At 38.0% G+C, this 26,386-nt stretch overlaps 2 protein-coding genes across 3 annotated transcripts; one reads left to right on the forward strand and one right to left on the reverse strand.

Moving 5' to 3' along the window:
• The first annotated feature begins 6,954 nt into the window (after nt 1–6,954).
• Nucleotides 6,955–14,516, forward strand: LOC143883451 (histone acetyltransferase MCC1-like). Of its 2 annotated transcripts, XM_077386803.1 has the most exons (7): nt 6,955–7,393; nt 11,815–12,070; nt 12,251–12,395; nt 12,491–12,590; nt 13,018–13,246; nt 14,111–14,181; nt 14,259–14,395. In XM_077386803.1, the coding sequence occupies exons 2-6, from the start codon at nt 11,964–11,966 to the stop codon at nt 14,151–14,153; spliced, it is 624 nt and encodes a 207-aa protein (XP_077242918.1). In that variant the 5' UTR covers nt 6,955–7,393; nt 11,815–11,963; the 3' UTR covers nt 14,154–14,181; nt 14,259–14,395. The 2 variants fall into 2 exon arrangements, with proteins under 2 accessions (XP_077242918.1, XP_077242917.1); XM_077386802.1 differs by lacking the exon at nt 14,111–14,181 and having other exon boundaries at nt 6,958–7,393; nt 14,259–14,516.
• Nucleotides 14,517–18,650: 4,134 nt separating this feature from the next.
• LOC143883452 (transcription factor MYB53-like) lies at nt 18,651–20,697 on the reverse strand. The gene is made up of 4 exons (XM_077386804.1): nt 20,657–20,697; nt 20,296–20,563; nt 19,217–19,993; nt 18,651–18,867 (listed from the first exon to the last, which is right to left on the reverse strand). Exons 2-4 carry the CDS (start codon nt 20,556–20,558, stop codon nt 18,831–18,833), a joined length of 1,077 nt encoding a protein of 358 aa, XP_077242919.1. The 5' UTR covers nt 20,559–20,563; nt 20,657–20,697; the 3' UTR covers nt 18,651–18,830.
• Nucleotides 20,698–26,386: the final 5,689 nt, after the last annotated feature.

Genomic DNA, 26,386 nt, shown 5'->3' on the forward strand with positions numbered 1-26,386 from the left:
AGCAAATCAGTCAACGGGAGATTAGAAGCAATTCTAACCACGTTGTTTGATTGCTTTGATTGCGTAGGGAGATGTGAAGGAGGTTCTGTAAAAGGCAAAAGAATTTGCCCGAGAATTTCTCCCATTTTTTTTTTCGTTTTGGAGAAATTTATGGAGGGAGTTTAGGGGGTTCCATGTCAGCAAACAAGGGCCGACAACTCCAGTGGTCAAACTCCCAATTTTGCTAAATTTCAAACCAATCAGCCTTAAGCAAATCAGTAGAATTACATTCCATTGACTTTTCTCAAAAAAAATGTAACTAAACAGAGCAACTATACTCATATGGTGACTTTATTATCAAAAGACTAGTTGCAGGGCGTTTAAGAAACTATACTCATGTAAAGTGGAAGAATTTGGGTGATCCGACCTTATTTAAACCTTATGAATGCAAATTTCCTATTAGACACTGCCAAACTTTTCAACCCATAATACCTCTTGAACACTTTCCTTAAAACTCTATACCAAGCCTATCTTGCGTCCAACTTCTAATCTTAGGTGCATAGGAGAGGAAGTTAAAGCCAAAAAGGAATCCAATTAACATCCTAAAAAACCTCTAAACTTCCTACAATTTCTCTCCCATAAAGCTTCATTAGTTTACTCTATCGCTAATATCTCTCTCAAACAAACCGTTAAAGCACAAATTCTGATCGTATTCCTCTTGTTATTATCTAAATAGCTACTTTTTCTACTCGTGAATATGTGGAGAAAGGAAAGTGGTTGCTACTTTTTCTAAACGTGAATCTTTGGATAAAGGAAACTAGTTCTCATCTAAATAGCTACATTTTCTTTTTTTGGTAGGCAAGCTGGGGTTAGGCAGACCCTGACCATAATATATTTAAAAAAAAAAAACAGAGCACAACTAGGGGGGCTCAAAGGCCAGCAATATGGGAACAAGCTCCCAGTTACATGGGATAGAGGGAAAATGGGGAATCAAAATGATAGAGCACATTAGACTTGGGATAATTGGTACCACTAAGGTCGGATCTGACGATATCATGGAGCTCTCTAGGAAGGAATAGCTACCTTTTCTAATCGTGAATATGTGGAGAAAGGAAATTGGGTGTCTTCCAGGATTCTGTTTTACATATATATTATATGATTTGTAAAATATCATTTCCAATAATGCACCATAAGGGGTGCCCTAGCAAAACCCATAAAACGTTATATCTTAGGCTTTAGAAAACCTAGGTATAAAAACCTCTCTCTTTGGGGGGGGGGGGGGGGGGGGGGGGGGGCTTCGATGCACTACGTAGGACTTGGAGAATACCCCCTTAGTCGGAGAAGACTAGCGGTAGTTGGGAGGGATGGATTTTCATGTAAAGAGTCTCCTAAATTCTAGGCGCTTTACAAAAAAGGCGAGATGCAAATTCTGTCGAAAATGGTAGAACTTGAGAAAGCTAGTGTCTGCGCTAGTGTGACATGTGACACCCTCACTATATTCTCTTTCATTCAACATTTATATTTGCTTTTACTTGATTACTAAAAAACTGTTGGTGAGTTTTAATTAATTAAGACTCCTCCCAGATAAGTGATAAAGAGATAAGTGATAAAGACTTCGTGGTTGGCATGATAAGTAGGATTGATTTAATTGATTGATCTTATCTACCCAACCGATCTACTTGATGTAAGATTTACTTCGTGCATCGCACGGGTTTGCAACTAGTTTCATATAATAATCGGATAATTTATATGATGGGTAGCCGTGAAAACACGTGAAGTATGGAAAGTATGGTACGGCCCACTCCATATGATGATCCAAACCGTCCATCTGTTAGGCCAGAACTTAAATAGGTTGTGCCCTAAAAATCATTTCCATAGGATGATCCTAACCCTCCGATCTGTAGAAGATTCCGTAAATGATTTTTAGCGTGGTACATATACAGATCGGAGGGTTAGGATCATCCTATAGAAATGATTTTTGGGGCACAACCTATTTAAGTTCTGGTCTAACAGACGGACGGTTTGGATCATCATATGGAGTAGGCCGTACCATACTTTCCAGACTTCACGTGTTTTCATGGCCACCAATCATATAATTTCTCATATAATCGATATATGTGAGTAGAAATATTTCGACCCATTTTAGTGGGACCCAAAACTTGGAATCTTCGATCACTTTGAAATCCATGTTTGAGGAGTCACATGCATTCCTAGAGTGACCAACAATCCCCTGGACTTTCCCAGAATAACCCGTAGTCCCAGGCATTCTCAGAGTGACCAACAATCCCGCGCGACTAACCCCCCCTAAAGCAACCACCACATTGTGGAGGCAAGAGTGATGTGCTGCAAATGGTTAGGGTAGGAGTGCAACTTGGCTCGGCCTCAACCCGGATAGACTGATAGAAATTCACTCATTGAGATCTTAAATTCACTCCTTTAACGTTAGTTTAAAGTGCCCGGTTAACCACGTCCTATTTTACCGGAAACAATCTCTCTCTCTCTGCCCACGTAACAGAAGTTTTTATATGGTGTCTGGGCCAAGATTTTTCAAAATATACTGTATGGCTTATACGATAGGATGATCAAAACCGTCCATTTGATGGGCCACAACTTAATTAGGTTGTGCCAAAAAAATCATGTCCATAGGATGATCCCCTAGCTCTCATAGATATAGAACTACATATTAGGGAAACCTCTATAGATCCGAGGGTTAGGATAATCCTGTGGAAATGATTATTGGGGCACAACCTATTTCATTGTGGCCCATCGAAGGGACGGTTTGGATCTATTTTTCAAAAACAATTATATGGCTTACACCATAGGATGATCAAAACCTTTCATTTGATGGGCCACAACTTAAATAGGTTGTGTCCAAAAAAATCACGTCCATAGGATAATCCTAGCCCTCCGATATATAGAATTATGTATTAGGGAAACCTCTGTAGATCGGAGGGCTGGGATCATCCTATGGAAATGGTTATTGGGGCACAACCTATTTATGTTGTGGCCCATCAAATGGACGATTTGGATCATCATATGGTGTAAGCCATACATTAGTTTTTGAAAAATACTGGCCCATACGGCCTTACACCTTATAAGAACTCTTATTATGGAGAGAGAGATTGATTGATTGGTGCCGGTAGAATAGGGCATGGTTAACCAGACACTTTAAGGCTTCGGTAAAGGAGTGAATTTAAGATACGAAGGACTCCGAGTGAATTTGCCCTTTGGTAATTATATTTTACCGTAGGGATTTGCTAGCGTCCATCACAGCAGGCATTTCGAGGATGGTCATTTGCATCTGACAGCAGCCACAGAGGAGGCTCACTTTTCAGCAGATTTTGCCTTCATTCACAAGGTGGCTGCTATAAGATGCAACAGACCATCCGCGAAATGCCTTCTGCGATGGACGCTAGCAAATCCCAAAAATACAGTACGGCTCACATTATTTTGAAACTACCATGGATCGGATGGTGAGATCATATTGAAACGGCCATGAATCTGAGGGTTAGGATCATCTTATAGAGAAGATTATCTGGGCACACCATATATACATTAAGGCCTACCATATCAACGGTTTGGATCATCAAAACAATGTGGGGCTCACTATATTTGTCGGTCCGTGCGTGTATGCAAAAATGTGTGAATAGATAATGCCTTAAAACCAAGGGCACAATTGTCTTTTTAAAAATTTTAAACGGAAAAAATGTAAGGGCAGTTTATATTGGGGACAGTGATATAAATTCACTCCCCGAGATCTTAAATTCGAGAAATTATATGGTGGCTGCCCTTTAGGAGAGAGAAAAAATCAACCACGTTGATTTTTGATCAATGTAGAAGTTAAAAAAGTGAGTTTGACCTGGATCAAAAATCAAGGGGGAGATTTTTCTCTCTCTCTCTACCCTTGTTGTTTGACTGTCGGCCACCACATAAATACTCCTTACATTCACTCCTTTAACGATACTTTAACGTTACTTTAAAGTGTCCGGTTAACCATGTCCTATTTTATATGGTGTAAGGCCGTATGGGTCACCATTTTTCAAAATATACTGTATCGCTTACACGATAGGATGATCAAAACCGTCCATTTGATGGGCCACAACTTAATTAGGTTGTGCCAAAAAAATCATGTCCTTGGTGCTTTCTCCATCACGATTATTGTGAGAAGACATCCACAATAATTGTTCTCGGACAATTTATTTGTGAAAATGTATGTATATCCAAATACGGACCACTAATAAAATCTGGTCAAGTTCTAATTGTTCATGTTGACTCCTTAGTCATAGAATGATCCCCTAGCCCTCCGTGATATAGAACTACATATTAGGGAAACCGCTATAGATCGGAGGGTTAGGATTATCCTGTGGACATTATTATTGGGGCACAACCTATTTCGTTGTGGCCCATCAAAGGGACTGTTTGGATCTATATTTCAAAAGCAATTGTATGGCTTACACCATAGGATGATCAAAACCTTCCATTTGATGGGCCACAACTTAAATAGGTTGTGTCGAAAAATCATGTCCATAGGATAATCCTAGCCCTCCGATATATAGAATTACGTATTAGGGAAACCTCTGTTGATCGGAGGGCTAGGATCATCCTATGGAAATGATTATTGGGGCATAACCTATTTACGTTGTGGCCCATCAAAGGGATGATTTGGATCATATCCTATGGTGTAAGCCATACATTAGTTTTTGAAAAATACTGGCGCAGACGGCCTTACACCCTATAAGAACTCTTATTACGTGGACAGAGAGAGAGATTGGTTGGTGCTGGTAGAAGGGCATTAGGGCTGGCAACGGGGCGGGTCGGGGCCGGATGTTGGGGTCCCCTACCCCTTCCCCTCTGCGGGGAATTTCCCCCCTCCCCTTCCCCTCCCCTCTACGGGGATGGTGGGGAATCCCCCTCCCCTCCCCGCGGGGAATATCTAATCCCCTTCTCCTCCCCGCCCCGCCCCGCCCCAACATCACCCCCTCTTTAATCATTGATACACTAATGCTGGGTGTCTCTAATCAACTTGATGCAATTTCAATATATAAAAATGTTATAAACTAACAATCGATAGGCTAGCTGTTAATTAAATTAGCAAGAGATTGGTATAAGGAGTTTTGTCTTCTCTTATTTATATATTGATTGAAATGCTGGGCAGCAACGAACGTCCAGATTTCACTTGTTTGCAGTGTTTTTTTACTTGAAGATTTAATAAGAGAGGGCAGATTCATATTCAGTATTTGTGTGTGGACGATGGATGGATGGACCCATTGGACCGACAGTAGCTGTTGTTGGATGATGGGATTTCCGCACATTGCTAATTGGATTCGATCCAACTTCAATTTTAGATCAAGTGGTATCATAGCCTGCCACTTAGAGTACCCAACATCCAAACCCCATTTGGATCATTAATTTTGGGAAATGTTATGAGCACTACTGTATTCTGATGATCGCACTCCTGACTTTATTAAAAGTAAGGTATGGCCCGCACCATAGGATGATCCAAACCGTCTATTAGATGGTGCACACCCTGAATAGGTTGCGCCCCAAAAATCATTTCCTTAGGTTGATCCTAACCCTCCGATCTGTAGAGGTACTGAATGATCCTATTCCTCTATAGATCGGAGGGTTAGGATCAACCTATGGAAATGATTTTTGGGGCACAACCTATTTAGGGTGTGCCTCATCTAATGGATGGTTTGGATCATCGTATGGTGCGGGCCATACCATACTTTTAATAAGAAAATGCAATTTATTTTGGCTACCGATGTTGGCACCATGATTTTTTGATAATTGCATACACTCACTCACTCAGCTTGTCTTTATTATTTCAACATCTATCAAAAGGTTATTATAGTTCCCAAAATGCTCTCAGAAGCTAATTAAAAGGAAAAGACAAGCTAAGTCTATATTTGGGGGAATCTTGTAGCCGATCCACAGAGTTTCTAGTAGTTTTCCTAAAAAAAAAAAACTTAAAAATATACAACAAAATGGCATTGATTAACGGGGCGAGGCGGGTGGGGGAGGGGATGGGACAACTCCATCCCCTTCCCCTTCCCCTCCCCGCACCGGGGAATTTTTAAAATCCCCTTCCCCTTACCCTTCCTCTCTCAAATCAGGGAATCCTCGCCCCAAACGGGGTGGGGCGGGGCGGATCCCTGCCTTTTCAGGTGAAATTGCCAGCCCTAAAGGGCATGGTTAATTGGACACTTCATCGCTTGGTGAATTTATCACCGCCCGGGGCCTTTTGGTGCCGCTAGAATAGGGCATGGTTAACCAGACACTTTAGGGCTTCGTTAAAGGAGTGAATTTAAGCTATGAGGGACTGGGAGTGAAATTACCTTTTGGTAATTATATTTTAAAGTAGGGATTTGCTAGCGTGCATCGGAGAAAGCATTTCGCGGTGGTCAGTTGCATCTGACAACAGCCACAGAGGAGGCTCACTTTTCAGCAGATTTTGTCTTCATTCACAAGGTGGCTGCTGTCAGATGCAACTGACCATCTGCATAATGCCTTCTGCGGACGATAGCAAATCCCTTTAAAGTAAAAATATGATTACTAGGCAAAAATCCCAAGAAGAATAAATTAGGGGTGCAACTCAGGTTGGGTGAAAAATAGTCGGGTTGGGTTGAGAAAACCCAACCTATGTTGAATTCTGGGTCGGGTTCGGGTTGAGGGCTGGGCAACCCGGCCCGAGTGAAACCCAACAATTTTAATGAATTTTTGTTTTTATAAACTTAAAAACTTGGGTTGGGTCGGGTTGAACTCGGGCCAGGTCGGTTTGGGTTGAACCTCGTCGGGTTGGAGATCGGGTCGTATCAAGTTCAGGCTGGGAAAAAAGGTTCCTCAGGTCGGGTCAGGTTGAGGCCATCTCGACCCGAGTTGCACCCCTAACTAATTCCATCAATTACTTGTCTATAAAAAAAACAATGCGTTAGTTCGGCTAATCCTCCGAGCTTTGTTGCCGGAATTTTTTTATTCTTGGGACTTTGTGGAATTTTAGCAGGAAACCCACGTTTGGTTGGTGGGCCTAAAATAATTCCAGGAACCAAAATAACCACGCACGAAACCTCATGAAGGAAAAAAAATAGTCCCTGCAGCCAAAATAAGCCCAGGAGCCAAAAATAAGCTGGCAGAAGATTTTTTTCTTCCCAACAGTTCAAGCAACCAAACGAAAATTTTTACCGGAATACTTGCAGGGAGTTTTTTTTCCCACCAATCTCTCGGGAAGCTTTTGTTCCACAAAAATCCGAAGAACCAAAAAAATTCCGGAAACCAAACGGAGGGTTTCCACCTGGCATAAATCAAGATCCAGGAAAAATCCACGCTCACATGTAAATTTTTTCAAGGAGTTCTCTGCAAAAGAAAAGAAGGCGTCCCATCCTGAGATCTCTCCAAATTACGCCATGGAAAACAGGTGATATACGCAATTCCTTATCCCCTTTTTTTTGCTCACGAAAAAAACTTAAATTTTAACGGCATTTTTATTTTCTTTATTTTAGGCTAATACACGAGTTTCCATTTATATTCAGATTTGGGGTTTCTTTTTTTGGTAATTCACTGCTCAAATTTGATTAGTCAATCTTTATCGAGAAATTACAATGGTCATCTCTTATTTGAGATTTTGGGCTTTCTTTTTTATGATGGTTATGTCCTATTTCAGATTTAGGTATGGTAGAATTGAATCTTTTTTTTTTTTTTTTTTGAATGGTTTGGTAGAATTGAAATAAATTATGTTTATAGTGTTATTTTTTCATAGTTAGTTTCTCTTTTGGGTAACAATATTTTTTACTCAAGTGATTTGGGGTGGGTATGGTTAAAATTAATCCTCCTTAAGAAACTACAGTGATAATGAGTTATTTCAGATTTTCAGATTTTCCTTTTTGGCATCTGAATTATTGAATTTGGTGATTTAGGGTTTGTGGGTATTGTGGAATTGGACCTTCATAGATAAATTATGACTATATCGTTAGGATTTATGTGTCAATTGCTTTCTCTGAATACAATATTAGTTGATACGTGAGTGTTATTTTTCTAAGACTAGTTCCAATTTTGGCTTTTCATTTTTAGTAATTTAATAGCTGAATTTTGTGCTTTGGAGTTTGTGGGCATGGTTAAATAAAATATCATGCAGAAATCACATTGTTTTTGCCTCGAATTTTGTCTGTGTATATAGGTGAAGGGGTTCTCTTTGTTTTAGTACTTCCCAATGGGTTTAGTACTTTAAAGGAGTAATTTTTGTAAATGAAATCTTTGAATTTGGTGAATTGTACTATGAGAGTGGTGAAATCTAGAATCTTTATCCAGAAAAAGATGATGAGGGCTTCAATTTTGTTGTTCAAGGGTATCGCCACAAGCATTAACTGATATAAGGGCTTCAATTTTGTTGTTCAAGGGTATAGACAAACATTCTATTCACCTAGTTATTGTTATATCTGTTTGGTTACTCTGTAGAATTAACCGAGCTCGGTTTTTCCTTTTGGTAACTAAGCCATTCAGTTAGGTCATATGATACTTTGTTTACAGTGAAATTGGATCTTTTTTTTTTGTATCATTGATAGTGAAACTGAGTTATGGGTTCGCTGCTTTTTGCAGTATAGAGAATTGATTTCTTGAATTCCAACTTTGTAAATGGTGATTGAATCATACTGTGTATGTAAATCTAAATTTCTATTTCAAATGTTAACATGGCTCATTGGTTTGATGAGTCTCATGTCACAACACTGGCAAGGTTTATGCCATACGGTCTTGATATTAGAACCAATGTTTAAAAATGCGGATGAGGCATGGAACACGGCCGAAGAAAATCCTAGCCAACTCGGCATGCTGCTATCGAGTACTCTGTTACGGTCTTGAGTGGGGGCTTGCCTAGGTATGAAACTGGGTGGGACTCAGCTTGGTATGGGACAGGTTTAAAGTGCCTTGCCTTCCTTGGTGGCTCCCTGATGCAGGACAATGCCTAGAATAGGGAAAATCCTACACTCCTAATGAGATTAAGACGTTAGGACAATTTAGGGCTTACGCGGAAAATTAAAAGAACACTTAACAACTTGCCAAATTAACGCCTAATTAATCTATGGGCAGCAACAATAATGAGACTTAAATAGCATAAATAATTATAAAGATCGTAATTAAGCATGAACTAAATCTTATACAAATCAATCAAAGCAATAAGGATTCGTAAGATGAATTGTTAATAGAAAGATTAGTCTGAAACTAGGCCTACGCATGCAACTAATTAAAAGAACTAAAAAGCTAATGCAAGTACCAATGAAATAGATGTCACACAAGCATGAAAATAATAATATTCAATGAAGAAAAAACAAAAAAAATGTCCAGCAGCAGTAAAAAGCTCAAAACGGTCAAATTTTGGGTTGTAGGGGTATTTTGGTAATTTGGCAAATCTGGAATTTTGGTTTAATACTGTTGTCCAAATCTTAGGTTAAGGTTGAGAAGGTAAAAGAAAGATTAATCTAGGGTTTAGGCTCTGATTTGGTGGCAGGTTAAGCTATGGATCTTTAAAAAGGGTTTTTGGGCTTGAAAATTACGCAAATTTTCAATAAGGGTCAAAAGGAATTTAAAGCTATGGTTCTTGGGTGTTTAGGCTAAGGTGTAATCATAAAAACAATCCTTCAAAGTCTCGAAACGAGATCTTGAAGAATGAGAGAGATCTATGGATTTTGGGTTTTTGTATTTTAGGGTTCAAGAACAAAGAAAAAAAAGAAAATTTGATTTATTAACCTTCTTTGTGCTGATTTGATTGAAGAAATAGAAGATAATAGAGGAGAGGAGATGAGAGAAGATGGTTCCAAACCACCAAGAGGAGAAGAGTAGAAGAAGTCCAAGCCACAATAGCTCTCACAAAAGAAAATCTCAATTCTATTCAATATTCAAAAGTCCCTTTACATTCCTTTGATAAGATATATTTATAAGAAAAGAAACCCTAGAAGATAACCTAAAGTAAAAACTAATCTTAACCACTCATCTAATCTAAAGCAAAGCTAAATAAAGATAAAAACTTACCAACCCTTCCTTAAAACAGTCATAACTTGCTCAAAACACATCCAAATCATGTGATCTTGGGCTCGTTAGATGGGTAATCAAAGAACCTTTCTAAAGACACAAAAAATACTTCAAACGGATGAGATTTGATGCCTAAAAAGTAGCCTACAAATAAAATGACGAAAATAATAGTTAAAATATAAACACTTGCTCAACGCCAACAACTGGAACAATCTTTATGATTTTCATCCGCATTACCCCCTTTGTGGCAACTTCACTCTGGCAGCTTTCACTCTGCCTTTTTTTTTTTGCTAGGTAGCCCTCTCTACAGGTCGCCCCTTCCGTGACTCGAACACGAGACGTGGTGGCTACTCTGATACCAAATGTTAGGTACCTTACTAATACGCCAAAAGCTCCAAAGCTGATGGAACACGCTAGGCAAGGCATTTTAAACCTGTCCCATGCTAGGCTGGGTCCCACCTAGTCTCATACTTAGGCGGGCCCCCACTCAGGACCGTAACATATTCGGTTGACACGGCTGAGTTCCCCGGTTGATGCGGTCATAATTCGAGGGAATCAAAGGAGTTTTTATTGACTATGTAGGGCAAAACGTGGAATGCGACGGCAAAACATGGAACACGGCCAAGGTAAAAGGGAGTCGACTCGGGGGAGTCCACGATGACGTGGGTAAGTTTTAAACCTATAGTTAGAACACAAGGGTTACAATGTTAATGTCGCTTGTTACCAAGCTTATCAGCCGCCAAAGAAAAGAAGAAAACAATGACAAATTATTTTAGAAGCTGGAGATGGTTTGATCTGGTGTCTTACGATTTTAAATTTTGCGTAGTGAGCAAATACTTGGTTGGCCTTGGGTGTTTGGTAATGGCCTTATGATCAATACATTTGGGAATTCGGTGATAACCTAAGTTTATTAATCATTGATTTCCTTATACTTCTTCCAAATGTTGTTGTTTGTCTTATGATTCAAAAGGAAAAAAATGTCATCGATGCATTCCATTTGTCCTGCAGCTAGAGGATCTTATTATTTGTCAACAAAAAAAGAGAAAAATTGGAAGAATCTTAATCCCTGGATCTGGTTCATGAGACCATAATCCTTATGATACCATACAGGACAAGTAAATGATTAGTATTTGTGATGGTCATAACAAGTTTATTTGCGCTCAATGTAAAAACTTTTCAACATAGTTTTGGGATTTAAAAACCAAGTGAGGAACTCATGAAAATAAAAGTGAAGCCCTTGATCGTCAATTCCTTCTCTACTCAGTACTATGACGTGAAGTTTGAGCTACTTCAATTTGAAAGGGAGTAAGGCATGTGAGTCTAGGAAACCTTGTTTTGATATTCTATTTATCAAACACTACTTCGTTAGGGATATGGGGTCTTAACATTTCTTGAGCTCTCATAGTTGGGAGAACTTTGACTTGCCTTTCTCAACCTCATTGTATATGGAATGCTTCAAAGGACTCGACCTCTTAGCAATAAAATGAGACTCACTATTGGATAGTGGGGCCCACCTTCGGTTGATTTGGGTCGTCCATGCCTCACCGTCGCTTTTGAAGATATTTGTTGCTGGTATCCTGCATCAACCTCTGATTTTAAACCTTTCTGGGTGGTTGAGCCAAGGCTGTTATAGACTGAATATATGCAATATTTCCTAATCAAGCCATTTTTTTAATTTTTTTTTAAAGATAAGCCATTTTTATTTTGAACCATGCTATTGTGACCTCTTTCTGGTTTTCTGATTGGTACTACTCACAGCTCTCCTATTTAAGGTCTGGCTTCTAGAAAATTTATTATTACTTTTTTCTAATACAGGGGACTAAAAAAGGAGAGAGGTGCTACAACATACTCCAGAGATGATCATATGATTACTGTCTGGGAGAGGGCATAAATGGAAACAAAAGTTTTTGTGCATGTTCTCCAAATATATCAAACTTTTTTCAGGGGATTAAAGTAGAATTTCCATGATAATCTCAAAGGCCGCGCATTTTCCAACCATTGTTTATAGGCCTATACGGCCATCTGATCTTGAAGTTCTTGAGAAGATCCACGCTGCCTTATTCCCTATAAGGTGAGATGAGCTCTAGTAAATGCTCATTTTGACAGCCACATGGTGTTACATTCATGGAGTGCCTTTGCATCCTGTACTTGATTTCTGGCATGAGTATGAAGATTTTGGTGCATGCATGTAGATTGACATTGATTTTTTTAAAATGGTAGATTGGCACTGTTTTAAAAGATGATATTGCAGGTATGAGTCAGAGTTCTTTCTCAATGTTGTCAATAGCCATGACATAGTCTCTTGGGCGGCTGTTGACAGTAGTAGGCCTGGCAGTCAAAGCGATGAGCTCATTGGATTTGTCACCGCACGTATTGTTTTAGCAAAAGAAAGTGACGTGCGTATCAAGATTTTTATATTTTAAAATATAATTTTCCTTCAAAATTTATTCAAAGGTATTAATTTCACTGGAACTATCTATTGGTGTGACAGATAGGGGATATGATCGGATACGATCCTTCAAGCGCGGATCAAACACTAGTTTATATTCTAACACTTGGTGTAGTAGAGCCTTATAGAAATCTTGGAATAGGTATTTCTTCTTCCCTCTGTTTGGATATGTGGATTTCAGAATCCAGGTTCTAGTTTGAAATCAGTGTAAAATTCTGGATTTTACAATGAAAAAGTAGGTTGCAGATGTGGGGGAAGTAGGTTGCAGATGAAGGGTTTAAAGGGTTCAAGTAAGAAATCCAGGTTTTAGAAATCTCTCCCCCATTCTGAGATTTCTAAAACCTGGAAACATGGGGCGATCTCCTACTCTCTCGCTCGACGGAAAGAAGGGTGAGAAATCAGAAAACGACGGACGGTCTCCCCCTTATCTCCTCTTCCATCCACGATTTTGAGGAAATTCAAGATTCTAAAATCCGCATATCCAAACGCCCCCCTTCTGTTTCTATTTTCCTCGAAAACTTGTGCTCTTGATTTAATTAAATTTGTGCATCTATGCTTTGTATTTGTAGCTACTTCACTTATTCGGGAGGTTATCAAATATGGTTCAAGCATTCCTACTTGCCGAGCAGTTTACTTGCACGTCATAGCGTACAATGATCCTGCCATCCACTTCTATCAGAAGATGTCATTCAAGTATTTAGGAAGATTGTCAAATTTCTATTACATCAAGGGCCATCATTATGACTCATACTTGTTTATGTACTATGTGAATGGCGATCGATCTCCATGTTCCCCACTGTAAGTCAACATTCTTTTTCTATTGAAAGGCAAAAGTGCTTTTGAGTGGTTTTTTTTTTTTTGCGTGTGCGCGTGCGCTCATTTCTGTAACAGTATTTTGTTCTAGAGATATAAAAGGTAATACGGTAAAAATATTCGACTTTTACCTGTCTTTAAGAATAGAATTACATTATAATGCTATGAATTACATCCTTGATCCCAAAAGAAGTGAAAAATCAATGAGAAATTCTATGGATTTGTGTGACCCAACGTTATGATATGGTCATATTACAGTAAAAAGAATAGAATTACATTACAATGCTATAGAGTATGACAACAAAAACCAGCAGTAAGAATATAATTTTAATTGTAAGCCAGCTCTTGTGGTGAGAGCTCATCCCATCTTTCCATCGTTGCAACTTTTCAGTTAAAGTGTGCCCTCATTGAAAAATCATATCTCCATAGAGTTAGTAAGCCCACTCCTTACAAGTTGCATCCCCGACTCTTCTGTTTTACCATGTGTGTGGGCAATCTAAACATTTGTGTTGCTAAAAAAGACACAATGAATCCACTACCTCGCCAAAAGAAGTGTTGGGTCTGGGATGACGCCTTGTTTCGATTGAAATGCAGATAGTTTTGAAAGAATTATTGTTCGACTAAAAAAAGAGAAGTTTTTTGTCGCTCATTTATCTTTTTTTTGAATGGCAATGAATTTTGTCACTCATTTATCAATGCATTAAAAATTTGGTTATTCCCAATGGCTACATTTTCATTTTACGAAAACGAATAGCAAATCTGATTTTTTTCCCCGAGCAAATCAGGTTGAGATAAAAAATGTAGGCCAAATTTGATAGACTGTGATAAAGTTCATTGTGCATGTGCTAGAATTTTCCCCTGGTTGTATGCGTCACTGTTACAAGGACAATAAATTTCTATGCAGATGACTTGGTCTTCAGGTTCCTTGCTATTCTCAATTGTTCTTTCCTTCATTCCTGGGGTTTTGTGATATCTGATAGTTATTTTCATTATGCAGAGATCTCATGGTAGCAGTGGCAACATATGTTAGGAGCCTGTTTACATCTCTGGCTGCAAGGCTGTGGAAGAATGAGGAAAAGAAGGTGTCAAGGTGGTTCATGTGTAAAGAATCCAGTTCCCTGCTAATGACCCAAAACAAGAGAATCCTGAATTCTGACAGTTCTGGTTGTCAATGTGTTCAATTGTGATTCTATGTAGCTTCTATTGTGCAGAATGCTCTAAATTATAGTCTTAGTGATTGGCTTTTCCCCCTCCATTTTTTTTGTTTTTTTCCAAAGCCCCCAATAACACTTAAATTAAACTAATGCCGCAGTTGGAAAACCTCCAGTCCATCCAAATGTTTCTCTTGTGTTGTTCTTTCCTGTTTACTAATTTCGTTCTTTACCGTTCAAAAAAAAAAAAAAGGGCCCATAAAGGTTTTTCTTTCTACCATTTCATTTCCGATGAAATAAGCTCTCAAGGTCTCCCTAGCTACATCTGAAGTAGCTTGGAAAGTGGGGAATTGGGAATTTCACATGACCTCTGTCTGTAAAATAATAATTAGAGCAATTGTATGCGAACTGAAAAAACATTTTCCTTGGAAAATACATTATTAGGCAAAATTACAAGCTCAAGCTACTTGCTCATTATTCAAAGTTAACCTATTGAGCTGGCTATGGGCCCAAAAAGTCCCCATATCACATCAATTGATCTTATCCCTCTAATATGTGCCATTCACAAAGTTAGAAAACAAGAATATTCATTTAGAAACTCTTCGTAAGTCATAAGCTTATGATAATCAGTAAATTTACTGGGTGATTGAGCCATATAAGCCTCTTCATGTAAGATTGGCACTGATGGCAGAGGAGAAAAAATGGTAGAGGGAGTAGAAGTAGATGAAAAGAAAAATCTGAGTTCATTAAAGATGACATAGTGGAGATGTGGATTTGCACAGAGGGAATGTGTAGACACTACCCTTATGGTGAGGGCTATAGCTAATGAATACACATTGGAAAGCCCACAATTGTAAGGGATTTGCTAGCGACCATCACAGAAGACATTTTGCGGATGGGCTGTTGCATCTAAGAGCAGCCACCTGAGATGAATTAAATGAATAAGCCAAAAAGTAAGCTTATATGGCTGCTCTCAGATGCAACAGCCCATGCATGAAATGCCTTCTGCGATGGTGACTAGCAAATCCCAAATTGTAAGAAATGCGTGTGTTCGCACTCGCAGTATAGTTGAATAAATATTGCAGGTGGGGTGTTATAGGGAACGGGAGATATTTTATGAGGTACATAGAAGTAGGGAAAGCGTAGTCCCAGTAAGAAATTAGGATGGAAGCTTGAGCAAGGACGTCCCGTTTCAAATATGTGCCAAGATGCTTTTGTTCGGTGGATCCATTTTATTCACTTATGTGAGGGCGTGGAAGTTAGGACCATGGTTTTAAATTTCGATCGGATTTCGGTGGAGACGAACACCGAAATCGATCAAAACTGAAACGGTCATTTATTTCGGTCAAAATTTTGGAATTTTGGTCGAAATTTCAGTTTTTCCGAAATTTGACCCAAAAAATCTGTTGTTTTTAATATTGAATAAAATATTGGTTTCGGGTTTTGTACCAGATTTCGACCGAAATTTTGAAATCTCAGGGTCCAAAACCAGTACTGAAACCGAAATTTTAAACCTCGGTTAGGACTATGGCTCTATTAATCATCTCTCGCCAGACTTAGCTTCTCTTCAATCTTCTTTTGTGAAAAGTCTATGTGGTCTTCTAAGATAGTTATTATTTGTGGAAAATGTAAAAGTCATTATATGTTTTCTAGAGTCCTTATTGTTTAGGTTAGATTATCAAAGAGTCAATAGGGAGTTCTTATGATGTTGCTTAGGATACCTAAAGGACTCATGGAGACTACAACAAAGTGTTTAATGTATTTTGCTATTTGAGGTATGTCTTGGGGATTTGATTTATGTAAAGATTGTAAGCTTAAAGATTCAATGGTAAGCTTAAAAAGTAAAGCTTCAAAGGTAAAGGTTCAAGGAGGAAAAGTGTACAGATTCTTAGGAGAAAGGGAAAATAACACGAGGTCACTAGTAAGTTGTTTTGATATATAAAAGTCATTTTATTTTGGTGTTACATTTGTATTTTGGTGGACCTCTAGAAGGGCCCTCTGGCTGTGTATCTCCCAAGCTCCCTTTCCTTGCTCTTATTATCACAACATTGCACAATCTATCCATCCAACTGGGCAGCATGGTAAAGGTTTGCCCATTCTTTAGTCTCTATTTGATACTATGTAAAAGTGAAAACTTGCAACCTTCAGAAATTTTCTTTCACACCCTTTTGTCCGGCCAGAATTTCATTGTATAAGTAGAGAAAGATACATGTTACGGAAGCTCAAATTTACAAGAAATCTTTACAGATATGTGAAATCTTAGATTGGAAATGATCTACAATGGGTTGGCATGAATCTTATATTTAACATGATCAATGTCAACCATGCAACACGTTAAAGATGCAACATAATGACACCATTCTTCCAAGTTTTAGTTCTCTAATCTTCATCACTGCCAATTTACATGTGTTGTGTCTTTCTATCCCATCTTCTTTATACCTAGATGGAAAAAATTTATATAAAAAACTATGAAAAAAATGGCACATGTGAAATCCCAGCTAAATTTACCTACTTAAGCAACCTGTCCATGAAAGGAAAATACATATGTAAAAATAGATATCATAGAGGGGAAGAGGATTGATTCTTTATCTATTTGGCTGAAGCACTAACTCCCAGTTTGAATTGAGAGAAAAGTTTTTCTGGGCAATATTTTTCTACTTGGAAAAATTTTCCTATCCACTATTTAGAGGGAAATGATACAGTTATGATGTATTTAGACGAATATTATCATAAATTGAGGGTCCCTCGAGACAAAACATGAACCAAATATCAATCAAATTCTTTAGGAATTATAGATGCATAAAAAACATTGTTATTTAGAGCGTCCAAAATGGATGCTTGGATCGAAATATCAAAAGCGGAGAGTGTCTTTCAAGGTCAGAGATATTATTCCCTCTAAACACGCCCCATGTAAAACCCATGCCGGATCAAATATAGCAAGCATTTTCCTGATCAAGTTCATTGTTTGATTAGTGGTGCGCCGATTGCTAAAACAACTCTGTGGACTTATTAGGCCCCAAATTGATTAAACTTAATCTCTACATCGAGCGATGATTAGTATTTTAATATGTTCAATCTTTTTCACGTCCATCCTCGAACTGCACTTACCTAAAACCATTGTTAATTAATTTCTTAATTTGCTACAACTTGTTATAATAAAACAACCTCCATTCCTTCATCACCAATTGATTAAACTAAATCTCCGTGTTGATCACACATTAACATTTTAAAATTACCATTCACCTTTTTCATATTCTTATTTTTATCCTTTCCATGTTTGAAAATATGCAGAGAGAGGGAGAAAGAGAGACCAATGGTATCATCATTGTTATACATGATGCAATGACATGAAGCTTTAGGTTGGGAACGAACGTACAGGGCGAAGGGTAGGTGGGTTGGTTGCGCTTTTTATGGGTCAGCAGGGTACCTACTAATATATCATGCAGTCCCTTCTTCGACACGAATAGCTTCATAGATAGCAATCTTCTAGAGGTAAATACTTAGCTAAGTACTAAATTCACCCCTCCACTTTCCCGACATAGCAATCACAAGAGAGGAAAAATAATACATCACTTGAAATTAATACCTATGCTAATAACTTTCCCATAGAAATAGCAAACACTGATGAGAATTACTTGCTTGATGCACTTCTCTTTGAAAAACAGACTTACATTTGTGTGGTGATGTGGTGATAGATGAATGGATGAGAGAGAGGGGTGTTAGGCTCTTAGGTTGGCAATGCCTTTGCAACAGTCAATTGCTTGTATCCAAAGGCATGTTTCTCACCTAATAGGTAACAAATAATCTGACTTGTTTCAAAAAGAAGTAGGTATTGTAACATATATATATATATAAAAAATCACTACTTTACTACATAATTATTTATTGTTTGAGGTTATAACTCTTGATGACTACTGTGGAGAAGAATATTCCAAACACATTGAAGATAGATTTCCACTGGTTTTCTAACTATCCACGTTAGAGACTAGTAAGATGATTGTCTTTTAGCCAAGGTCAAAACATTTTGGTCATTAATGAAAAGCTTCTAATTCCAGAAACATGTCATTTTCAGGTTCTCTTCCGTGTCACGACCCACAACTAACTAATTTTCAAATAATACACTGTTTTCATTCTTCAGCGACTCTCTTACTTTTTGTCTGTGGGCTCCCTTATGGATGGAATAGAGCAAACACAGTTCTATTGTTGTGCATGGAAATATTAAAGTACAAAAAGCTCAAACTCGGTGCAATAAATACTTAAAAAAATTTACATGAAGTTGGTCTGTTGTACAATAATATATCAGAATATTTTGATAGATTTAACACTGAATCCAAATCTAAAGAAAATCAAACCAACCCATGAATGGATAGTCTTTCATACAAATGGACCCTTTACAAGAAATAATCTGAAAATTTGCGCTATGATTCGATCGGCCAAGAAGGTGACGACCCATGACTGCAAAAATGGACGAGTAAAGTTAGACTATATGCAAAACCAAAAGATTTTTTTTTTTGAAGGATCACAAAAGAAGAACTTGAGAAGCAAAAAATGAAACCCATGAACATATTTAAACATTTCAGTAGTTTATATATCTCGTTCTCTTGATGCCAAAAATACACAAAGTAAGAAGGCCAATTTGTTGTACTACTGAAAAGACCCCAAATTTCACTAAAATGGCTTGTGTATTTGGCATCGGCAGAACAAGTTTATTCTCTTGAATCTCATTCTTCTCCCTCTATCCAGTTGGTTTCATTCCAACCTCCTCACCAATAATAAAGAGAGACATTAAGTTAAAATTACTCACTCTATGATATCTGTCCAATAATGATCACTAGCTTGATCATCTAGATTGAGTTCTTCCCAAGCGTTGAAATTGGTTGAGGTGGATGAATAGGTAGAAATGTCAGTTGGGTTGATTTGGTCATGAATTTGATCTGAACTCAAATTTTCTGGAGAGGTTGAAACCAACGTAGGAATAGGATTTGAAGTTGTAATGGCATATGAGTCAATCATCTGGCTATTGTAATAGTCGAAAGTTGAGCCCAAATTATTGATTGGTGCATCTATTTCCCGTCCCTCAGAACAAAAACTTGACTCCACAAGCGTTCGATAATCATCCGGTAGAATTGAGACTCCTAAATTCGAAAAATTGGAAGGCATTGGGATGGGCTCATGAATAAGACTGAATGAGCCATCGGGAAGTCGTTCGAATTGGCGATTTGAGTGGAGTAATTCATTAGAATGTAAATCATGGAATGTGCCCATGAGATTAATTGCTTCCATATTTGGAGGAGCATTACCAGATATGGTTTGCATTAGACTCTGCAACAATTGGATTTTGGCTAACTTAGCGACGTAAATTTGTAATCTTAGTGCATTGTCCAAAGGGTTCATCACATTGCCATAGTTCGAATCCGCGAGCAAATGAGCAAGGCTTCCAAGGAGACCTAGGTCATTTCTTTGCCTATGTGTGATTGGGTCAATCCCCATTTGAAGGAGCTTTTTCTTCAAATGGGTATTCCAGTAGTTCTTGATTTCGTTATCCGTTCTCCCTGGAAGTTGGCTAGCAATAGCTGACCACCTGCAAGACCAAACAAAACACAAAAAAGAACGCAATTCAATTAATTTTCTTTAACTGTTGATCATTTTTTTGCTACTCTTAACTCAAGCATGCTTAATATGGAATTAAGGCATATGGGTTTTTTTTGACAAAAAGTTAAACATAATTTGAGTTTCTCAAAGATCATTCCTAGTGCTACTCTTGCCCAATTGTGTTTAATTATGGAACTTAAGGATATGCACTTTTGTTATGGACTTTCTTCAATCTCAATTGTGCTTAAGCTATATATAAAGGTTTGGATAAGAAGAGTGGCGAAAATTTACTTATTTCCCATAAAAGAATGAAGATGGATAATCTTTTGCTCTTCTTCACACGAGAATCGGCCTCGCTTGATATCGGGCCTTAGATAATTCGTCCATCGGAGTCTGCAACTCTTTCCACACCGGTTTAGTCCTGCGAGTTTTGGGAGGGCCCTCCAGCTCCCATGTCCATGTCTTTGTATGTAATCCACAAGCTTTTGATCCTCCTCTTGAGTCCATGGACCCTTCTTTAGACCGTTGTCATCACAACAAGGAGATCTCCCCATTATGCCTGCAAAAATATAGACAGGAAGAACTCAATGAAAAGTCATGAAAATTCTCTAGAAAAGAATACTCCCCCATCTTTGGCTTATCTCAAACAAACCTTAGACTTGAGAGGGAGGCATAGAGGAAAGAGAGGATTGGTGAGGGAACTTTCACCTGACTAATGCGAGCTTTATAAGGTGTTGGGCCCTTTGGCGTTGAAATTACGAGACCTTGTGACAAAAAGTAAAACTCTCTTACGTATTATGTTTTATTGAAACTATTCCAATAGTAACCCTACTTTCATAATTGTCAAACTACCCTTATGAACAAAATACAATTACTTTTGCCAATTATAAACAAGAAGAACGCTAAATTGGATAGGGGTTATAATTGAGGGTTATAATTGAGAAACAACCAATTACTCCAAATGCTTAAGCCATTGGAGTAGGCATTATTTAATCTTTTATACTTTAACACTCCCCCTCACGTGTGGCTAGGGCTGGAAATGAACTGAGCCGGATCACGAACATATTTGGGTTTGGCTCATTAAAAGCTTGGCTCGAGCTCGTTCGTTTACTAAACGAGCGGAAACCGAGCCCAAAAATTAGGCTCGTCAAATAAACGAGCCGAACTCTAGCATTGTATAGTTCGGCTTAGACAAGCTCCTGAACTTTTTAGTCTCGGTTCATAAAGCCGAGCTGAGCTTTAAAGCTCGGATTATGTTTGTTATATTACTATATATATTATATTATAGGGGTGCAAGTTTGGCCCTATCAGCACTGACCCGCCCTGAGCCCGAATAGGGTCAGGGCTGGATTTTCCAACCCTGAGGGCGGCTTAGGGTTCATTTTTTAGACCCTGACTCAGGTCGGGTCGGGTTCTGGGTTAATGCCTTGGGTACCCTGACCCGGCCCGACCCTAAGTTTTCTATTATAGAATTGAAGCATCTGTGCATGTTTCTTTTGCTAATGTTTTCTATTATCTTGGATTGATGTTTCTTTAGATTATTATTATTAATTGTCTCTGTTGCCCGTCATGTTGTTGAATTCATATTGTCTTATTTTGTTCCCTTTCTCTGTTTATTTTGTTCTATATGATAAGTGATTGCTTTATTTTTGGCATTCTTAACAGGTATTTGCACTAGGGTCAATTAGGACCGACCCGGCCATGCCCAATCAAGGCCAATCAGGGCGGGCCAGGGCCAGCACTGAGCCCTGTAGGGCGGGCAATGGGTTGAGGTTTTTCGGCCTTGACTTAGGGCCAGGGTGGGTCAAGGCCAAGATAATGGGTTCCAGGGTTGGGCTAGGGTTTTGAAAAACCCGACCCAACCCAACCCAACCCTGTTGCAGCCCTATTATATATATGTGTGTGTATATATATGTGTGTATATATATATATATATTTCTTAATGGTATTTATTTGATGTGTTTACTAAATGAGCTGAACCCGAACCCAACCAAGCCCGAGCCTGGATAGGCTCGACTCATTAAAAGCTCGACTCGTGCTCGTTCATTGACTAAACAAGCCGAGCCGAGCTCGAGCTTTGTTGAATTCTGGACGAGCCGAGCACGAGCCCATAGTATAAAGCTCATCACGAACACATGCCGAACTCGAGCCGATGCAAGCGAGCCAAGCCTGAACACACCAAAGTTCAGCTTGGCTCGGCTCATTTGCAGCCCTACGTGTGGCTCCTCTTTTTAGGGTTGGCCTACACGGGGCACACATGGATCCTCTTTTTGGGCTGGCCTTTACATGTGGGTCTTGTTATATAAAAGAGAAACAACAAATTACTCCAAAAGCTTAAGCCATTAGAGAAGGCGTTATTTAAACTTTTATGCTTTAAAAATAATATGCCATTAGTAATACTAATTAGTGACATTTCTTGTTATTTTTAGCAAAATTACTATCATAGGTCAAGTATAGGGTTTGGGGATTGCAACGCAAAATGACATTACTTCTTTCTCTTGGACACAATACATTTTGACTAATTCTCCCTATTCAAGGTTTAATCCGAAGGTTGAAGACATTATCGATATTTTCTAATTTTCACTAAGCTACATGATGTTGACTTGACTTGAAAACCACGCTTGTCAAAGAACTATTAGATGGGATTTGCTAGGGAATTTTGCGGAAAGGAATTTCGTCAATATATAAGACAAATCTATTCAAAAGTGAGCCTGTGGGGCTGTTCTCACATGCAAAAGTCAGCCTCGAAATGCCTTTGCGCGAAATTCCCTAGCAAACACATTTTAAATTTTTCGATGACTCCTAAGTGAATGTGTGGAAGGGTACCATAATAATCTCAACTTACAAATCTCCAATCCTTATATAATATCATACTCTAGCTTTCCCTTCTGGAACAAGGCAATTGGGGGTACGTGGCCTTTGCTAATTCTTTTGCACCATTTAGGTTAGAGCGTGACACATAGGTAACAGATAGTAAGAATTAGGTAGGGCCTTCCACTTGGCAAACTGTTACAGGGTCAACCCAACTGAGTTTCCAACAAGAAAGGAAGAAGAAACACACACCCTTATATTTTTCTTGTATTTTCTTCAAATAATAACCCTAAGACACGCAAATCTATTAGTCGTTGGTGGGACCTACAAAACCCTAATATATTACTTACTATGTGAAAGACCATGAGATGTTTTCTTAGGTTTGTGCATGGGACCATAAAGGATTAGAAAATAAATATAAAAAAGAGCTTGCATTACATACAAAATGCTTGTTTATGAGCCTTAGTAAAAAAGATAAATTTCAAATTAATAAGAGCTTTCTTATGAGAGCTTGTCTTCTCCGGGAAGGGACTTAATTGGCATGTTTTTCTCGCTTTAATGTTGTGGGGATCATCCATTTATTTGAAAATTTTGAAAATGTCCCAATTAGCTAAGTTCTAGTTTCATTTCATATTGTATTCTTCTTCTTCTTCTTTCTTTCTTTTTTAATTTTCGAGTCCAAGAAAACAAGAAGCGCTATTCACAAACATATTCATGCTTTTATGATTAAATTTGGGAAATGATATTTACGTCCCTTTTGATCACCAGGGACACCCAGCACCAGTGTATGTTGCAATCAAATCCACTGGATTTTTCTGACATCAAGTACACTAGCTCCCCCTGTAGTCATTGATACACTGACACCGGGTGTCCCTGGTGATCAAAGGGGGCGTAAATATCACTTCTCTTAAATTTTAATGGGATAAAAATAGAGATAGCTTAAAATGCAACGAGTTTACAAAGAAATATATTTCTATAATATAATGAAATTATCAAGATTTAATGGGATTAACATAGAGACAAAGCTTTAAAATCTAAGGAGTTTAATTGCTACAAAAAAATTTACATCTGTAATATGCCAGATTGCGATGGACAAATTTGCATGTATAAGATATTTAATAGCTATAAGGAAATTCTTATGTAACCATTCACCAAAAAAAAGAAAGAAGAAATTCATATGTAAGGTATCAAACAGTTATCAATGTCTAGGCAATTGCGTGAAAGCAATTTTGCTGCCCCTCTTTTTCAGGAGAGAAGTGCTTCATATAAATTAAATGAATAAGACAAATTTATATAGCGATGAGGTGGCTCATCTTTTGAAAAAGAGAGGGTGAGAAATGGTCATGTCAAACTGCATAGACACTCCCTCAATAGTTATAGGAAACTTTACACTTATGGTTTTAAATAACCAACCCAAGTTTTCCCATTACTTATAGTACATATTCCCAAATACGAAATTTTTTGGGGTGATGATATTTTCACCCCACTGTGGGAGATCGAGAGGCACCCTGGAGTACGCATTCACCCCCCTTTTTAATGTGATTTGACATAAAAAAGCATTAAAGTTGCCCGCTATTCACGTTGTAAGGGGGGCGAATGCGTTCTACAGGGGGTGAAAATAACATTGCCCAATTTTTTAACCAGGAATATATCTAGGAACTTAGGCCTGTACCTTTATTGATAAGAAGAACAAAGCATACAAGAGGGGATTGCGACCATCCCGATTTACCTCTAAACTCATAAATAAAATAAAATAATATAAAAAATGTTTTAAAGTTTTGCCTCTAATTAAAGCTTCCAATACCCAAAGCATGCAACACAATGAGTAGCTCCCCTAGATTAGCTAATAAATCAGCCACTTGGTTTCCTTCTCTTTAATGGTGGGTTATGATGGGATTCATGTTGAAGAGGGTGATCTTCTTCTTTTTCGCACACTTCCGCCTCGTCAATTCACATCCCTCAATAAATTCTCAATCGCTTGCCTAGTATCTGATTCAACCCAACCTCTTTGGATCTCCATAGCTTTACAATATCTAAGGCCACCCAACAATGCTCTACATTTAGCTTGCATGTTAGAACCCTTTCCAATCCATCGGTGAGCTCGTAGGGGTCCGCCTAACACCAGCTTACCTATCTTAAAAAAAAAAAAAATTAGAACCCTTTCCATAGTATTGAGAAAAACGTGTTAAGTTTTGTAAATAAGAATTTATATTCAACCAACCATTACATCTTAAGAATGTTAATTATCGTTGTTTTCATCCTGATCATAATATTTCCTTTGGGATAAGTTTCAACCACTCTGTCCTAATTGATTATCAATTAATTATCATCATCTCTTTATTGTCATTATCATCGATCTTCACAGTCATCATCATCGCTATTATTATTATTACTGCTAATGTAACAATATCAATCTCGAATCCAATCCAAATCTTAGTGACTTCACTTGGGCAGTCAGTCAAAAGAAGGAAGGCAGAATGGCAGATAAAAATTTATTTGTTGCATTAAGGACTTGAATAACCTGGTCTAAGTTGGCTGAGTTATGAGACTTTTCCTCGAATTCATAATCACAATCACAATCACTACTGTCATGATACAATGTATAGTTCAGAATTTTCGTTTTCTGATCACAAAAAAAAAACCAACAATCGCTTCTCGTTATTCAACAGTTCAGCCTCCCTCACCAAACTAATACTATAAAAATGAGGCGGCCAACATCTTAGAGCATGGATTTCTTAGTTCATTATCAAAACCATTTTAAATTCATTCAACAATTAATACCTACTAAGAAAAAAGAAGAAGAAGACTGCACTCAATGAATAAAAGAAATCATGAATTCAAATAAATGAGACCCGTTAGATAAAATTAGAACGGTGTAAAACTTACGAGCTAACATTAGATTTGATTGTAATTATTAAAGACATGGAAGTATCTGCCATCAATCTGATTACATTTTTTTTTTTTTTTTAATAGTTTGCTCGTGGTCTTTTCATATCTGTTCAATCCATTTGAGTTTGATAATAGGAAATGCGTAAATTAAAGACATTTTTTTAAGAAAGAAAAACAATCACGATATAATAAACAAGAGGATAAAATAAATAGAATAGAGCAACAGTCTAAGTTTCAAAGGATGAAAATTAAATAGAATAGAGCAACAGTCTAAGTTTCAAAGATCTTTCAAGTCTCTCTCTCTCTTCTCTCTCTCTCTCTCTCTCTCTCTCTCTCTCTCTGCATGGAAGTTGTCAACGAGGATCGTTGGAGGTTGTTATTGTTGCAACTTGCATTTCCTTGGGCAAGTAGAGAAGATTTTCTATTACGTACTCTTTCTGCTTCCCAGAATACCCTTCTCTTGTCGAAATATTGTCAAGAGTGCCCCATGCTTCCTAAGAGGTAAAACAGCTACCTTTCTTAAATGACCGAACTGCCCTCAAGTGACGACTTCCAACTCAAAAATCAAAATCATGCAATCACCATGGTGATAATTGAGAATGTTGCCACCTTGTGCCCTTGATTTGATTTTGGCACTAGAAAAACAATAAAACGGACAGATTTTTTATGGCTCCCACCTATT

Source organism: Tasmannia lanceolata, unplaced genomic scaffold (genome assembly GCF_043159265.1).
Source record: "Tasmannia lanceolata isolate RefF3 unplaced genomic scaffold, GAP_Taslan_0.1 ptg000008l, whole genome shotgun sequence".
NCBI lineage: Eukaryota > Viridiplantae > Streptophyta > Magnoliopsida > Canellales > Winteraceae > Tasmannia > Tasmannia lanceolata.

Bases quoted from the DNA above. Each gene is read 5' to 3' on its own strand.
- LOC143883451 (XM_077386802.1), top strand. From the start codon at position 11,964: ATGATAATCTCAAAGGCCGCGCATTTTCCAACCATTGTTTATAGGCCT. The intron at 12,071-12,250 runs GTGAGATGAGCT...ATGATATTGCAG, and splicing joins GCTGCCTTATTCCCTATAAG to GTATGAGTCAGAGTTCTTTC. The intron at 13,247-14,258 runs GTAAGTCAACAT...TTCATTATGCAG, and splicing joins CGATCTCCATGTTCCCCACT to AGATCTCATGGTAGCAGTGG.
- LOC143883452 (XM_077386804.1), bottom strand. From the start codon at position 20,558: ATGGGGAGATCTCCTTGTTGTGATGACAACGGTCTAAAGAAGGGTCCA. The intron at 19,994-20,295 runs GTAAATTTTCGC...TTGGTCTTGCAG, and splicing joins CATTCTTTTATGGGAAATAA to GTGGTCAGCTATTGCTAGCC. The intron at 18,868-19,216 runs GTGAGTAATTTT...CCATTTTTGCAG, and splicing joins TATTGGACAGATATCATAGA to TCATGGGTCGTCACCTTCTT.